This window comes from Penicillium brevicompactum (assembly GCF_028827555.1).
Source record: "Penicillium brevicompactum strain IBT 35665 chromosome Unknown utg000002l_segment0_segment0, whole genome shotgun sequence".
Classification (NCBI taxonomy): Eukaryota; Fungi; Ascomycota; class Eurotiomycetes; order Eurotiales; family Aspergillaceae; genus Penicillium; species Penicillium brevicompactum.
Genome location: NW_026623205.1, coordinates 1,213,232 through 1,227,998, shown reverse-complemented (window position 1 = coordinate 1,227,998; position 14,767 = coordinate 1,213,232). Strand labels below are relative to the sequence as shown.

The following is a 14,767-nucleotide window of genomic DNA, read 5'->3' as shown; positions in this document are numbered from 1 at the left end:
CTGAACAGCCAGGGGTGGGTTTCATTCTCATGGAAGCAGCCGCGCTTGGAGAATAAAAGCTCGAGAGCATGTAAAGGAGAACTCAAATGGTCCTGGTCAAGAAGTCTCAGGTAGTCTCGAACACAACGCCTGCTCGACTGCTGAGCGATTCGAAATTATCATATAGTGCAAAGGCGTCGGGGTCGAGAGATTTATAGCCCTCTAGGCTTGTCTGGTCACTTGAAGATCTAGTTGGCAGCAGAATATGAAGGGCCCGGGTACCTATACTATATGAGGCCTGCTGAAAGCCACCTGTTCGCTTTTGCCAACATTGTTGATGCTTTGTTGTGGTTCCCAGGAATTGTGAAATTTTGAACACTAAACAAGATGCAGAGCAAATAATAATGTCGCAAGTCAAATTTAATGCGCTCAAGAGTCAGGGCCGCATTATATTGCTAGAAAATTTATCGTTTCCTAAATTCGCCACCTAGCTAAACCATGTACATAATCCATCTCAGATCAAGAAATGAGGATGCGGGTTGAAATCTGCCGGTCTTCGGTATGGTGCACAAACAGGGGATTAGAAATGGTCGGACTATATCTAATTCAATTGTGTCTGCAAGGCCCTCTATGGCCTGATTTGTGATCCCCTCCAAGGTCGCAGGTGCTATATTAAACCACTATCCTATTAGTGTGAACGAGTAGGAAGATATGAGTGCATTTAAGATATTATTTTGCGCTTCGCTGTGCTCCGTAGTTTGCTGTGTATAGGACCGGTTGGGATTCAATCTCGGTGGTTCGCTCCACTCGCCTTACAATTGGTGCCAGACAGGCGCCGACCCATCACTATTTGGTTTATGATATTTTGTTTACTTGGTATTCATATATTCCATGGCTAAAATTATGGACCAAGTGTAATCTTTGTCAGGCATGTGATCTCTGCGACCGGCCATACAGATAGCAAATATGTATTCATAGATTCACACAGATACAGCATAGAATATGGATATCTCACCGAGTTTATTCAACTTCCTATGTCATCTAGAGAGGAAAGGTAATGCGTTCCGTCCTTCCATGATACTCAACGGCTTGGATACCACGGTTTTCTCCACCGAAGCTCACATGCATGCCCTCAAATCTCGCCGCACGATCAGGCATACGTTTTGCTTTGAAGATTTCAAGAACCGCCTGAGAACGGTATATGGCCGCCTCGTGTTGCTTCAATTTGTCTAAAAACTTGGCTCTCAGGTTGTCCATTTGCTCGATGGCCTCCTTGACTTTCTGTTGCTGTGGGGATACCGATCTCCTATCACCTTGATCCCTAGAACACCGATCTTGTTAGAATTCAAGCTGTCAACATCGAATCAATAATCTGAAACATACATCGTAGCTGCCCCATACACACACTGAAGAGCCAAGTTGCAGGCGTCAAGTTGATTGCCTAGAGACGAGATTGCCAGCGGAGTAGGTCTGAGCTCGTAGCATTCCATGATGCAGCAGTACGAAAGTGAAAAGACAGTGGTGATAGCCCCTTTTTCCAGAGAGCCACACTGTTCAGGGTCGAGTTTTGCGATGCCCAGAAGAAGACTGCTCAGGCGCTCCGCAGCCACTGCAGTTTGGGTATTTTGAGACACTGCGTGCTGAATCATGTCAAGGCATCTTCGAGCTCTGACCAGAGCCTGCGACAGAGTTATTTGAGTGGTAGAATCAATTTTGCCGTCCACATTGGGTGTCGGGGGGCCTTGCGAATGAGCGACTGAACTCGGGTCGGTAGGCGTATAAATGTTACCGTGGTTGACTCCGACCTGGAGAAATTGGTTGTTTGAAGTAAAATCGAATGATATTGTCAAATGATAGCACAGGCCGTTGGATTCTGTTGTCAAGGAAAGGTAGATCGGTCAGTGGAAGAAATGGGTCGAGCGATATCACGGATAGTAAATATGAAAAGGGTAGGTCGGGGTACCTGTATTAATGCGTTTCTACACCTACGGCCTTGCTTCCAGGTCAAAATTGTTCCACAAGATGCACTGATATGGCCATTTACAGCGACCAATCGATTTCACCATAAATTAGGCAAGAATTGACAAAGGAAAAAGTCCTAGGAGCTTAGGGTAATTCCAGGAGCCGGTTTACTCCCAAGACATTGGATATATTTTGCGGGGCCGTTGACTAGTTAACCATCCGTTTTTGTAAGCATCTACTAACTAGGTGTTTGTGTAGACTCCAACACGGTGGCTTTGAATTTATCATACCCCAATGAAGCGTACGTGGCTTGTCAGTCTATTCATCTTCACTATCAAGAGTCGGTCATGTTCCTGTCGGCGTTACTATCCATGCTAGGATCATACATCTTGGCCCTGTGAATTCCCTCGCTCCCATAAGCCTCTGGAAGGTTTCTGGGAAGATATGCGCCGCTTGTAGGAGTCTTATAGTCCCCAGGAAACCTAATGGAACTTCTGGGGCCTTGTACCTTCACATCTCAGGGAACCAAAGTCATGTTCCTGCTGACAGTTTCATCAACTCCAGGAACCTCAAGTACGGTTCTGAGGAATATGGTTAAGCCTTATGGGAGTGGTTGAATGTCTCACATTTGTGCGTAGGTTTGTTGAAAAGTTTTTGTAAGTTAACAAACTACCTTGGGAGGCAGAATATTGACTCTAGGATTCAGAGATGCTACCCTAGTAGTGCAACGGCTCCCAGACCCACTAATCTGACTCTGGGAACTATTATATTGATTATTCATCTACGAAACTCAGTCCCCATCTACGTATACGTGAAACCCTGTGAGGGTCTCACGTATCCGTAGATGAGTGATCAATATTAAAGAAAGCTATAGTCGACTCTAGATACAAGACGTAGCGCGAGGAAGCAAAAGGAACGAGCTTCCTCGCGTTCAGGGGAACCCATAAGCACCATGTGGGTCCCGCAGATCATTTCTCCAAACATCCTGTATACTTCATGTGAATCCCTGACATTACCCCCTCCTAAACAACTAGGAGCTCCTGCGACGCCAAAGCTCACTAGGCGAAGGCCGATCCGGATGCTGACTGTGGAACTCGTACAAGAGTTCGCCACTCCCCCGGGACCAGGTCCTGTTGGGGTCGCCACGAAGGAGGGTAGCCTTTCCATCTGACGTAGTACTCCAGTCTTCTCTTTCCATGTCGATTCGTGGTGATGCGTGAATCCAGTATCTTTTCAACCATCCACTCTCTTCTCTCAGTGTTATCTTTCTTCAATCTGATTCGGGGTTGAGTAGATTCGTTCTGGCTAGGGAGGGGATCCGAAGCTGCTGGGCGGAGCAAGCTCGTGTGGAACACGTCGTGAATTCTCATCGCTGGGGGAAGCTCCAACCGGTACGTGACTGGGCCCATGACTTCTGTAATTCGAAACGGCCCAATGAACTTCTCCGAGAGTTTTCTGGCTGGTCTTTCTATACTCAAATTTCTTGTCTCTAGCCACACTTCGTCTCCCTCACGATACTGTGGTGCTGGCATTCGGTTCTCATTCGCGTACTCGGCATGTTGCGCTTGAGCCATGGTCATCTCCAAACGTGGTATTTCTGTCAATCTCGCCATTTCGTTGGCGAAGGCGTCCGCGGTGCTGATATCCATATGTTGCTTCGCAGGTAGTTTTCGTGTTCCTTGGGGCGGTTCATGTCCCATTCGGGGATGTTGTCCGTATTTTGTGGTCGTAGGCGCGGTGCGGTGGGAGCTTGTCGGCTTCTGTCTGCGTAAACACGTCGAGAAACTCATGGTATTCCGGCGGTAGTTTTTCTTTGGGTTCAATTTTGGTCTTAGGCGCCAGTGCTTTCTCGATATCTGCCATCGAGGCAGCGAAGATGGTGAAGTCTTCGGATTTCTTTCTTGCTTTGTCTGTTAGGTAGAGAAAGGGGGACGCTCCAATCATGCGAATGTCGAGCGTATTCTTTTCGGTATCTTTCGTCGGTTTCTTCATTGGATCTTCTTTCGTGATTCCACAGATCACAATCCTCTTCTTCACTCCACAGTGTTCGTGACAGTGTGCAGAATCGAATGTCAACGTGTTCTTTTTCCATGAGATTGTCACATCGTGGAGCTTCAGCCAAGGGATTCCGAGCACAATCGGTTGCTGGCTCAACTTGGTCACAAAACAGGGCAGAGTCTCTCTGTGCCCCTGTATGTTCATGGGTATCCGTGTCATATGGGTGATCCGCCCCGCGACCGATTGTCTTCCGTCAACGACCTCGAGCCGTCGCGGGTGACGTAACAGTTCCAGTTTCAAATCGTGTTTTTGCGCAAAGGTTTGATCAATAAAAGCCATTCCATTTGCTCCGCTATCGACAAGAGCATCTATCTGCACATCCTTTCCGTCCTTGTGCAGAGTGCATGGCAGGATGAGGTGATTACCATCGAGTTTCACCCTCTGCTGCCGCACAGAGCAAGCGGAGATTCTTATTGATCGTACTTCGTACTTCGTCCGTCCTAAATCGCGACTTCGATCTAGGACATCTCTTTTCCCTCAACGATGGTGCTCTCATCGTCGATGTCGGATTCCATCGTCGCATGGTTTACCTTCGCTGTTCCGCGACCAAGGCGTGGCATCTCCTTCATCTGCGGGTTTGTGCACTCGTGGATTCGGTGTCCATGCTCACCGCACTTGTAGCATCGGCCATGCTGAGCAAGCAAGGCGCGATCTACCGGGCGCGGAACATAGCCTTCAGATCGTGTGGCGAAGGGTGTCTGTCTTGGACGTGATTTTTCGTATTGCTGATTGGTTCGGCCGGTGCCAACGACACGGCTTGGCAACCTTCTTTCGTAATCACGCATCTCGTGATCAACATCTCGATAGAAATCTACCAGGTCGTAAAAGTCTGCGGGTTTCTGCAACCCGATGACTTGTCGGGCCAACTCGTTTGAGATCGCGTTTTCGAGTAGTGGTATCATAGCATCTTCAGCATATCCAACTTCCGCAGCGCAGCGGGCGAAGTCGGCATAGAAGTCATCAAAGGTCCTTCTTCCCATACGCAGGGTGCGCAGTTCGTTGATGGCCCGTTTTCTCTTGTTTTTATCGCCGTAAATCTTTTCTAGAGCTTCCAATGCATCTTCAGCAGACCGAAAGCTGCGCGGATGGTCGGGTCGACATTGGGCTCGGATTTGTTGATAGGCGATACCGTCAGTGCGGCTGCGAATATAGGCAATTCGTTGCTCTTCATTTGGGTACTGAGCGGCGCTGTTACTCAGCTTGTCATACACCTTGTCTCTCCAGCTATCAAACGCGCCGCGATCTCCTGAAAATACAGGCGCATCAGGAAACTTTGGATTATCGAAACGTCCCGGACTGGAGTAAAGCAAGTGGGAACCGTCTCGTCGTATCGGTTCAGTCCGAGCCTCCAGGGAGACATCGCGTCGGGGAACACGGCTGTTGGTGTTTCTTTCCGGAACCGGCGTCGTTTGTCTCGCCGTATTCATCAACGTATTGATTGACTGGTCTCGCTCTCGGTAAGCTCCGTCCAACTTCGAGGCCAGTTCCTCGACTCGCTTCTCTGCCAAATCTCGTTGCACCGTCATACGGTCTCTTTCACGTCGCAGTTCTCGGTTGTCTTCGCCTAAACGTATGACTTCTTCACGAATCAAATCATCGGTCACTTGGTTTGTATTCATTTTGGCTTGTTTGTCCATGGCGAGCATAACGTCCCACCAGAACTCGAAATGGTGTCGCAATCGTGCCAATTGTTGCGCTCTATCTAGAACACAGATCGCTCGAGCAGGACGTAGCGGGTGATTCGGGCTCACGTAGTCAAACGCATCAATCATCGGGGTCGTGCCCGCATTTTCGGGCAGTACTGTCCTGTCGTCTTCATTACTAGGCTGGTAGTCGTCGTCGTCAGATCCGTCATCGTCGACGACGGTGGCTTCTTGTGCCATCACGGTTTCTCTTCTTGTTCTTCCTCTCCGTTCCATATCCTCAGGCCCTCGAGCGCTAAGGGCTTCGTTAGATTTGGACGTCATTGTGTCTTTGTTGTCGTCGGTTGTCTTTGTTGTCGTCGGTTGTCTTTGTTGTCGTCGGTTGTCTTTGTTGTCGTCGGTTGTCTTTGTTGTCGTCGGTTGTCTTTGTTGTCGTCGGTTGTCTTTGTTGTCGTCGGTTGTCTTTGTTGTCGTCGGTTGTCTTTGTTGTCGTCGGTTGTCTTTGTTGTCGTCGGTTGTCTTTGTTGTCGTCGGTTGTCTTTGTTGTCGTCGGTTATCAAGGTTGGCGCTACGTAATGTGAGGGTCTCACGTATCCGTAGATGAGTGATCAATATTAAAGAAAGCTATAGTCGACTCTAGATACAAGACGTAGCGCGAGGAAGCAAAAGGAACGAGCTTCCTCGCGTTCAGGGGAACCCATAAGCACCATGTGGGTCCCGCAGATCATTTCTCCAAACATCCTGTATACTTCATGTGAATCCCTGACAAACCCTCACATTAATCCTGGAAACGCCAAAAGCAATCCTAGGAGCTGTATATTCTCTAGGAACTTGTCTTTAGCTCCTGGGGCCATTTTCCGTTTCCAGGAAACCGAGTTCTACCCCCTGGGATTTCCAGTCTACGATCCTGACCGGATACGAACTGGTGTTGGGAACAAATTGGCTGAATCTGGGAGCTGTCGCGCTCCTGGGACCCTACTTCTGGATCCTAGAGTCAACATTCTGCCCTCTGAGGTCGGGGAAAGCCCTCACAAGATACCTTCACCAGACCTGCGCACAAATCTGCGTCATCCGATTACTCCAGGAAAGGCTAAGCCATCGGCCAAGGAGCCGCACTTCAGGTTCCAGGAGGTGATTAAACTGTCAAAAGGAACATGACTTTGGTTCCCCGAGGTAAAAGTACTAGACCCCAGAAGCTACGTCGGAATTCCTGGGGGCTACGTGGCTCCCAGAAGCTGCTTCTTTGGCCCAGAAACGGCACTAAAGCCCCCGGGGAGCAAGAGAGCTCTTAGGGCCAGGATGTGCACTCACAGGGCTGATAGAGCTGTCACCGAAACATTACTTTGAAGCTGATATTGGGATCATCTTACAGGGTAAGTACGATGTCATGGAGCTATACCATTTCCGGAGCAACTAACTTGCACTCTTTAAACACATCATATTTGATGGATGTTCATTTGTTCACGGGCCCGCGAAATGAGTCCGATCTCTTGGGAGTGAGCAAGCAGACTAGTTCCTGAAATCTAATTGAACCCCCAGGGTCTATTGACTTTCTAAAACTGGCATTAGATACTGTCGCACTGAAACGGTTGCTACCTATACCATACTAATGCATATTATGAAGTAGATCGGACTTGCAGAGATCAGTAAAAGTCTCACACAGTGGCGTGGTAGATGATGGACTCTCAAAAGGACACCTTGGGCAGCATATCACCTTGGACTGGACTAGCAACTTGCTTCAAGAAATTGATACCTCTTTTGCCCAGCGCCTTCATCTGGATAATTTCTAGACGCTTAAAATGTCTTTTTATGATATACGTATCGCAAATCTCCAATGGAGCGTAGATAGGCCGGACAGTATTCAGTCAAGACATCATATTGGTGGTGGCCATATAAGTGCACTGAAACAGAGGTATCTTGAGCTGGAGCGCTATGCAGTTGACGAGGGTGCGTGATGGCGAGGGTGATCGTTGATGATATTGATTCGTCGGTGTGCTTGCATGACAACAATGCGTTGAAGTGAACGGCAGCAGTATTTTCGAGGAGTCCACCCTGTGGCCTATTTTTGCTTCACTCGTCCCTTTTTGCGACTCGCCATTGCCACAATGAGCCGTTGGAGGAAGTTGAATGCAGCTATAGTGTACTAGCCTTCATTCCCTGCGTATAACAGTGAGCAAGCATAGAGACATTATCTCAAAAAATGACGCACGCCGCCCTCAAAACTTGCGTTCTTTAGCTCAGAAAGTACTGTAGTAGGAGTCCTTTTGCTGGGGAAATCCCATCTTATCAGGTTTTCATTTCACACAAAAAATCCTGCGGTCGTTCTCAAACTCAAAAAAATGCCTATGACAACATTAGCTCTTCATCAGAGGCACGGACTTTGAGTGGATTATCATTCTCTAGCCGCATTCAGAACTCCTTGACTGGCTCGATAGAGATGGCCGTCGCTATTTGTCTTGCCTCTTGCCCCAGCAGAGCCTGCCGACCTTCCAGCAGCATCATGGGCTGCATCATTTACAATGGGCTGTTCCGACCCTGCGTACCACGAGACCTACTTGCCACCTTACCAGAACTTCACGGTCACAGTCCCCTCCGCTTTTGCGGTAGGTCAGGCTCAGGTCAACGTGGCTCATACCACACTTATTGGGGTGAGTCAAACTTGATCACCATTGTCAGCTGGTATTGTGTTGACCTTTGTGATAGGCTGGCCCGTATCATGATCCGGAAACTCTCAATCAGACTATAATCATTTCATAGAAAAATAGCCATTCTCCTCTGCACACTTTTTGTCAGCTCAATGACGTCTTTATGCCCTATCTTCTTCTTCATTCTGTAGAATTCATTGATTTCAAATTCAAGAGTTGAAACATGGATAGACCGAGCCAAAAGATAGAGAGCCCTTCCATAGACCATATTGTTGGCATCAACTACGCCAACGTGATCTGGGCTACAGAATTGTTTTCGTGGAGTTGATGTGTGGAATGGCACGAGCGGGTCCGTAATGAAGGGCCAGTGGATAAAATATCATCGCGCACAGGCCCACGCCAAGAGGCCATGCCGCGCGCCAAACCGAACATTCATTACCACTCGATGTCGGGCTCCTTCATGAAACGCAACAACGGAAAATCCTAGCTGATGGGTGCTTTTTGACGGCGACAATGATCTTCTTGTATTGGCCAGATCGACATCATGAAACGCGAGGCACCGTCTGAGTTACATGGCTACAACAGTGATGGCGACGTGCGACTAGCAAAAGCGCGCCGGCGAGAAAGCCCAAGCACGAATCCAGAGCTTTGGAAGAAAGAGCACGAGCACAGCAAAGCGCAGCAACCGCTTTCTCCCTTCTCCCCTGACTGTGATAGTAAAGTATGTTTTGACCCTCAAAGTGCGATATTCATCACACTGACTGCCCAGCAACCTGATCCTCTCGAACACCGAACTACCACTCCAACGTCCCTCACGAATACCACTGACGAGCTTCTGGACGACATCTACCACTGGATCCCTGCACCATCGGAGACTGACGCGCTTGAGGTGATGAGCCAACCCGCGTCAAAACGATCCCGATCGCGTTCGATCTCAACGGATCGAGGGCGTGCTCGGTCGGTCTCATCGGACAACAGCGAGAGCAGTTCGGCTCGGGACACCAGGTCATATGCATATAGAGCTGTCAATTATGTCACCATCCTGGAGACCAAAGGATGCTTCATGCGACAGTCCTCTACCGGCCCGATATCCGAGGATATCGCGCTCTGTGAGCGTCTTCTCAGTCAGCCCATCGAACCACCCACCGGCACACTGCTCGAAGACGAGTATAGCACAGATTTCCATAATGCGTTGCAGAATCGATCCGAAGCGCGTCTGTTGGTGGACCTGCACCCTCTCATTATGCCATCCGCGGAGAATCAATACATTCGAGGGAACCAATCTTTGAAGGATGTGATTGATGGGTACAATGATCCCTGGCTGAAGACCGAGCCAATCTATGGTCCGAAACCTCAGCCTGATCACGCACGAGGCTTGAGATGGTCGGCTTTTTCCGAGAGCCAGCGGCGCAAACTCGGGATCAAGCCTGACGAGAAATCGCCCTACACGGTGCGAGAGGACATGTACTTCCCATACTTGACCGCAGAAATCAAATGTGGGAACCAGGCGCTGGAACTTGCCGATCGGCAGAACATGCATAGTATGTGCATTGCTCTGCGAGCTGTGGTCTCTTTGTGCCAAGCCGCCGGCTGCACGGAAGAGGTGCATCGGCGGATTCTGGGCTTTTCAATATCGCATGAGCTCGAAGGCTTTCGAATATATGGTTACTACCCGGAAATTCATGATGGCAAGGTATCATTCTATCGTTGGCCTGTTGCGCAACCCAACGTCTGGGTCAAAGAAACTCGATGGACATGTTATCAGTTTGTGGAGAACTTGGACCGTGAATTTCTGCCTATTCATACCGATAGATTGATGCGGATACTAGAGGAAGTTCCGGACCCAGACGAAGATGTTTCTGGTATCGATGTTGATGAGCTTGACTCTCAGGTGTCGATGGTTGGATTGCAGGAACGCCCGGGCTATCGCCGAGCAGCGTCTTCGCAGAATCGTGGTCTACAACCAGAGCTACGTATGATGGTGCAAACCCTACAACAGCAGCTGGCAGATCAGAAGGAACGAGAAGAGAAGCGGGCGGCAGAACAGAAGGGGAGAGAAGAGAAGCTTCTCGTTCAATTGGAACAGCAGAAGCTACGAGAAGAAAGGCGAGAGGTGGAACAGAAGGACAGGGAGAAAAAGAGAGAAGCGGACTATAAGGAACTGCAAGACAAGCTCCTTGCTCTTTTAGAACAGAGAAGATAAATTGAAATGATCATTTGAGTGGTCTCTATACGTGCTAATACCAAAAGTCGATCACATCTGTGCAAGGATGCAGGTCCCAACTGGACCACATTCGGTCCGCTATCTAAGTCGTATCTCCTTCTTTTCTTCGCGCTCTCATCTGAAAAGGGAACCAATTGAGCGATAAATCAACGCACACCTAAAAAGGAGAAAAGAACGTCAGGGGTCAATTTCCGAGGCGCTCATGCGCATTCTAGTGTTTGAAAATACCTCATTTGCCAAAAGCTTGTCCGTACTGAAAGTGACCTTTGCTACAAACACGTGACCGTACCAAGCATGGAGATGATGTACCGTACCCTCAATTTTAAGTATTGGCGGAGAGGAGAAAGATACCGTACCGACTTGGGCCTAGCACCCTTCAGAGCGGGATTGCTGACTAGGCTTGTCGCAACCGATGTCATTTTCGTCTGCCACTGCTTTCCTTGTTCATGTCGAATCATGATCTTCCACGGGGGAAGGATGCGTTGTTCGAGGACTGCGAGTATATGCACATTGTGTCGTGCAAGGTGGCAGTCTATCGTAGCCTGAAGCATGGATCATTTGCTCGACGTGTTGTGATATGAGGCTGGTGCAGATCAGGAACCAAGCCGCACCGTCGGAATTAGCTCCGAAGTGTCTATACAGACGACCAAGTTGGTTTCCAATCAACTTGGCTCATTGTTGTATATATAGGCTCATGTATCACTCTGAAATAGTCAATTTATACCTCTGAACAACAACAGATACAAGACGTAGCGCGAGGAAGCAAAAGAAAGGTAGCTTCCTCGCGTTCAGGGGAACCCATATACACCATGTGGGTCCCGCGCAGATCATTTCTCCATGCTTCATGTGTATCTCTGACAGCATTCCCAAGGCCAGTTCGTATTCAGTAGAGTGAAGATCCCAGGGGTAGACCTCGGTTTCCTAGAAACAGGACATAGCTCCAGGAGCTAAAGAGGAATTCCCAGGGAATAAAAGGCTCTTAGAACTGCTTTTGGCGTTTCCAGGATCAATCTATTGATTCCCAGAGTCAGATTAACAATATTTGTCGATTAAGTATACACGGGCTAGTTTAATACGTGACTCGTGAGGCACTACGGATAGAATCGTCAAGACTCTCCCGACCCGCGAGCTGTGTATTCTGCCAACAAGGTCCGTCTTCGCGCTCCACAATGTTTAGCCGCTGCCGTTAGGTATGTGCGCTTTTATCTACCGGCACTCGGTTTTGAGTTACCATCGTTGCAAATGTGCGACGGTCGCGTAGTTTTTTGTGGAGTTTAACAATTGAATTAATCCATTTGATGCTAAGCTTGCTCCAAAACTCTATCACTGCTGCTGGTCACGTGCTATCGCGTGTGATTCACAGTCGCTTCGCTAATTCCCCTATTCATCAAACTGCGATCACCTACACTAAGTGGGATTCAGGCATGCCGACCGGCGAAGCGATGTAGAGGTAGAAGAATCTCGCGATTGGTGAGCCCTGCTAGTCTGGCTGAGCGACGGGGCCCACTTTGCTTGATTGATACCCCTGGGGATTCCACTGACCCCTGACGCGGTTGACTCTGATGGGGTTCATTTGATACTGAATACCTGACGGTGACAGGTTCCCCATCGGTTGATGATTCGCTTGCCGAGGGGATTCGAAATGGACGATTCAAAACGTCCAGAGTTCCTTCGTTTCGACTGCATTCATCAGCATCCCGGCATTGCAGAATGAGACCATCTTTACTTACCACACACAGCATGATGTGCCAAAGCCTGCACGTCGCTTTTCCAAACACTCTTCTGCGCAGGAAAGATGGGCCTGCGCTCGGCACTGACTGCAATGCAGGATCACGCATTCGGCTGTTTGTTCCTCGTCCTTGGTCAGACAACACACAGTAAATGTGGCCGATCCCTTCACTAAAGCTGAGATTTTGCAGCGTCAAGTCTTGTTCGCCCGCCCAGACATTAGTGACCGATGTCAGGATAGCTGATCGAGCCGGCGAAACGTGTCATGGAACACTGTTGGACCGCAGCATTGCGGCAGTGATAAATAGATTGCTTGGGTGCACTGGCCCGGGGCTGGCTGACAGATTTGCCTGAGCCCGTGAAGTGACCGATTGGTGTTGTCTGAACCCTCCAGGCGTCTCCTGACGGCTAGCTAACAAGAAGAAGGCATCGAATTTTAATAAAAGAAGCGGAGATGATGAATTATCACCTGTCCTCTTAGCAATGAATAAATCAAAACCCCTGCGGACACGCAGCTCCGCCCGTAACTTTACACAAGATATCTCGCTCGGGTATACCCTCAAGGAACAACTTACCCTTTATCTCCTTTGACCATAAAGTTTGCCGGTAATTTTGCCAATTCTCCTCAACCTCCTTGCCATTTTCCATGTGCGCAAAGGAATTTCCCACGTCATAGTTCACTATATCCAGAGAAACCCAGCTGTCGGACCTTGGAGAAGGAGGAGCATTGATAAGTACACCTTCCCAGGTGTCGAAAAGTCCCAAATGTCGAAGAAATCCAGACCGATCGAAATTCCAGCTTGATGGATACCAATAGGAAAGAACCAATTGAAGAATTTGCGGAGGCCTCAGGAATTGAACAATGCTTCGTATAAAAAACCCCCAGTTCCCGACTTTGCTTTCGTCTTGGTCGAGATATTGGTCTCTGACCAGGTCGTCTTCACCTTCCAGCCAAGAAGAAAACTCGGAGAAACGAATTGTCTTTCGCCCAAGAAACCCCCATACGAACTCAACGATCTCAGCAATATCTATTTTCTCTTTCATCGGCCTTCCCGGGTTGTTGATCCACTGTCTTAGGGTAGCGTCGAATGCGTCATCAAACTTTTGAGCATTCGGCCACACCTGACTTCTGACCCTCCAGAGCCTCTCAATCGACATCCATTGGGCTGTCAAAGCCTTGTAGAATCGTTCATAGCTGGCTTGTCTGCTAGCTGGAATCGTTCTGTTCTCGCATGACTCGGGGTTTGGAGACGGCTTCGGGATATCCCCTTCAAACGCGGATTCCTCCGTTGTATCCGGTTCATTCACACCGGGCGTGAATGAAAATACCGACCCCACGTAGGCTTCCATTGTGGCTTTATCTAGGTAAATAACAAAGAGAAGACGCATTCCATGCCATCGGGCCACTATATCCCAAACAACCTCATCAGGTATACTTGTGCCATATCTCAGAGGCTCCAGCATATTAAGATGCCATCTGCGGCGGGCGGCGTTTCCGGGAATTATTGGTGTGGTGTAAAATTCAGATGAGAAATGGCCATGCATATGAACAGCTTGATTGAGCTCAAGATCATGCTGATGTTGGGACGCATTGGTCTGCTTTCTCGTTAGTTACTCGCCGGATCGCGCAACAGAAGCGGCGCTCTTACAATAATTGATCTGAAAATCTTCAATCGGACGCTGTTTGAGTCAAACGCAGAAAAGGCATATTTGCAGGATCGGGCAAAATGTAAGGCGTCATCTATGTTCTCAAGTGACTCAAATACCCAGATGACAATCTCGGGAGGGAGGTCGAGAATGTGGCACATTTCGCAAGAATGAAAACACTATCCCGAGGCGAAGTGCATTATGCATAACCTCGATGGCGAACTCTTATCAGTGAAAAGATCCCCCGTGTATGACAAATAGCCCCGGCTTCAAAAACGGTCTCCACAAAAAGTGGCCAATCCAGCCAAGGTTGCCATTCTCGAGGTTCTGTTGGTGAGGGGCTAGTGACGATGGTTTCACTTGACATGCTGATCGTGTCCGCCTTGGCCACGCATGCAATTCCACACCCAAATGGAGTCCAAGAGATTTCTACGAGTGCAACATTGTTGAAGAATTGAGGACAGACCGAAGTGTGAAATGACGGCAGGGCTGTTGGGCGCTGACGGTGATCGAAACGGTCGGGATCTGCCGCAGCCGGGCCATGTTCAGCACAACTATTTCAGCATTTGTGGAACACTAGGGCCAGCGTCGCCCTTTTCGACCCTCAGCATTTCTATGCTTGGCTTGCGTTGTTATTAGCGATAGATATTGAGAGTCCAGAAATTTTATCTCATTTCAAGGATAATCCTCGCATCACGTATTGGTTATTATTACCCTTCCGGTTCAATACTACCTCAATTTTCACCGCATGAAGACGTCCTGGTAAGCTTTGACAAAGCGATGAAAGGTCGGAGCGGCAAGTGTTGCAATTGCGATGGCACTTGCACTGACTGAGAGCTGATCCATCTCGTTTTGGTAAATTGGATCTTTAAATCGTAATT

The 14,767-nt window shown here is 48.7% G+C and overlaps 5 protein-coding genes across 5 annotated transcripts; 2 read left to right on the top strand and 3 right to left on the bottom strand.

Moving 5' to 3' along the window:
* Window positions 1-1,020: 1,020 nt before the first annotated feature.
* N7506_003231 (uncharacterized protein) lies at window positions 1,021-1,628 on the bottom strand (the record flags this gene model as incomplete). The annotated part of the gene is made up of 2 exons (XM_056952526.1): window positions 1,021-1,300; window positions 1,363-1,628. The coding sequence occupies 2 exons, from the start codon at window positions 1,626-1,628 to the stop codon at window positions 1,021-1,023; spliced, it is 546 nt and encodes a 181-aa protein (XP_056814218.1).
* Window positions 1,629-4,457: 2,829 nt separating this feature from the next.
* On the bottom strand, window positions 4,458-5,966 carry N7506_003230 (zinc finger CCHC domain-containing protein; the record flags this gene model as incomplete). Its single annotated transcript, XM_056952525.1, has 1 exon — window positions 4,458-5,966. The coding sequence occupies one exon, from the start codon at window positions 5,964-5,966 to the stop codon at window positions 4,458-4,460; it is 1,509 nt and encodes a 502-aa protein (XP_056814217.1).
* A 2,195-nt stretch (window positions 5,967-8,161) lies between these two features.
* Window positions 8,162-8,399, top strand: N7506_003229 (uncharacterized protein; the record flags this gene model as incomplete). The annotated part of the gene is made up of 2 exons (XM_056952524.1): window positions 8,162-8,290; window positions 8,346-8,399. 2 exons carry the CDS (start codon window positions 8,162-8,164, stop codon window positions 8,397-8,399), a joined length of 183 nt encoding a protein of 60 aa, XP_056814216.1.
* A 432-nt stretch (window positions 8,400-8,831) lies between these two features.
* N7506_003228 (uncharacterized protein) lies at window positions 8,832-10,490 on the top strand (the record flags this gene model as incomplete). Its single annotated transcript, XM_056952523.1, has 1 exon — window positions 8,832-10,490. One exon carries the CDS (start codon window positions 8,832-8,834, stop codon window positions 10,488-10,490), a length of 1,659 nt encoding a protein of 552 aa, XP_056814215.1.
* Window positions 10,491-12,731: 2,241 nt separating this feature from the next.
* N7506_003227 (uncharacterized protein) lies at window positions 12,732-14,047 on the bottom strand (the record flags this gene model as incomplete). Its single annotated transcript, XM_056952522.1, has 2 exons — window positions 12,732-13,835; window positions 13,889-14,047. 2 exons carry the CDS (start codon window positions 14,045-14,047, stop codon window positions 12,732-12,734), a joined length of 1,263 nt encoding a protein of 420 aa, XP_056814214.1.
* Window positions 14,048-14,767: the final 720 nt, after the last annotated feature.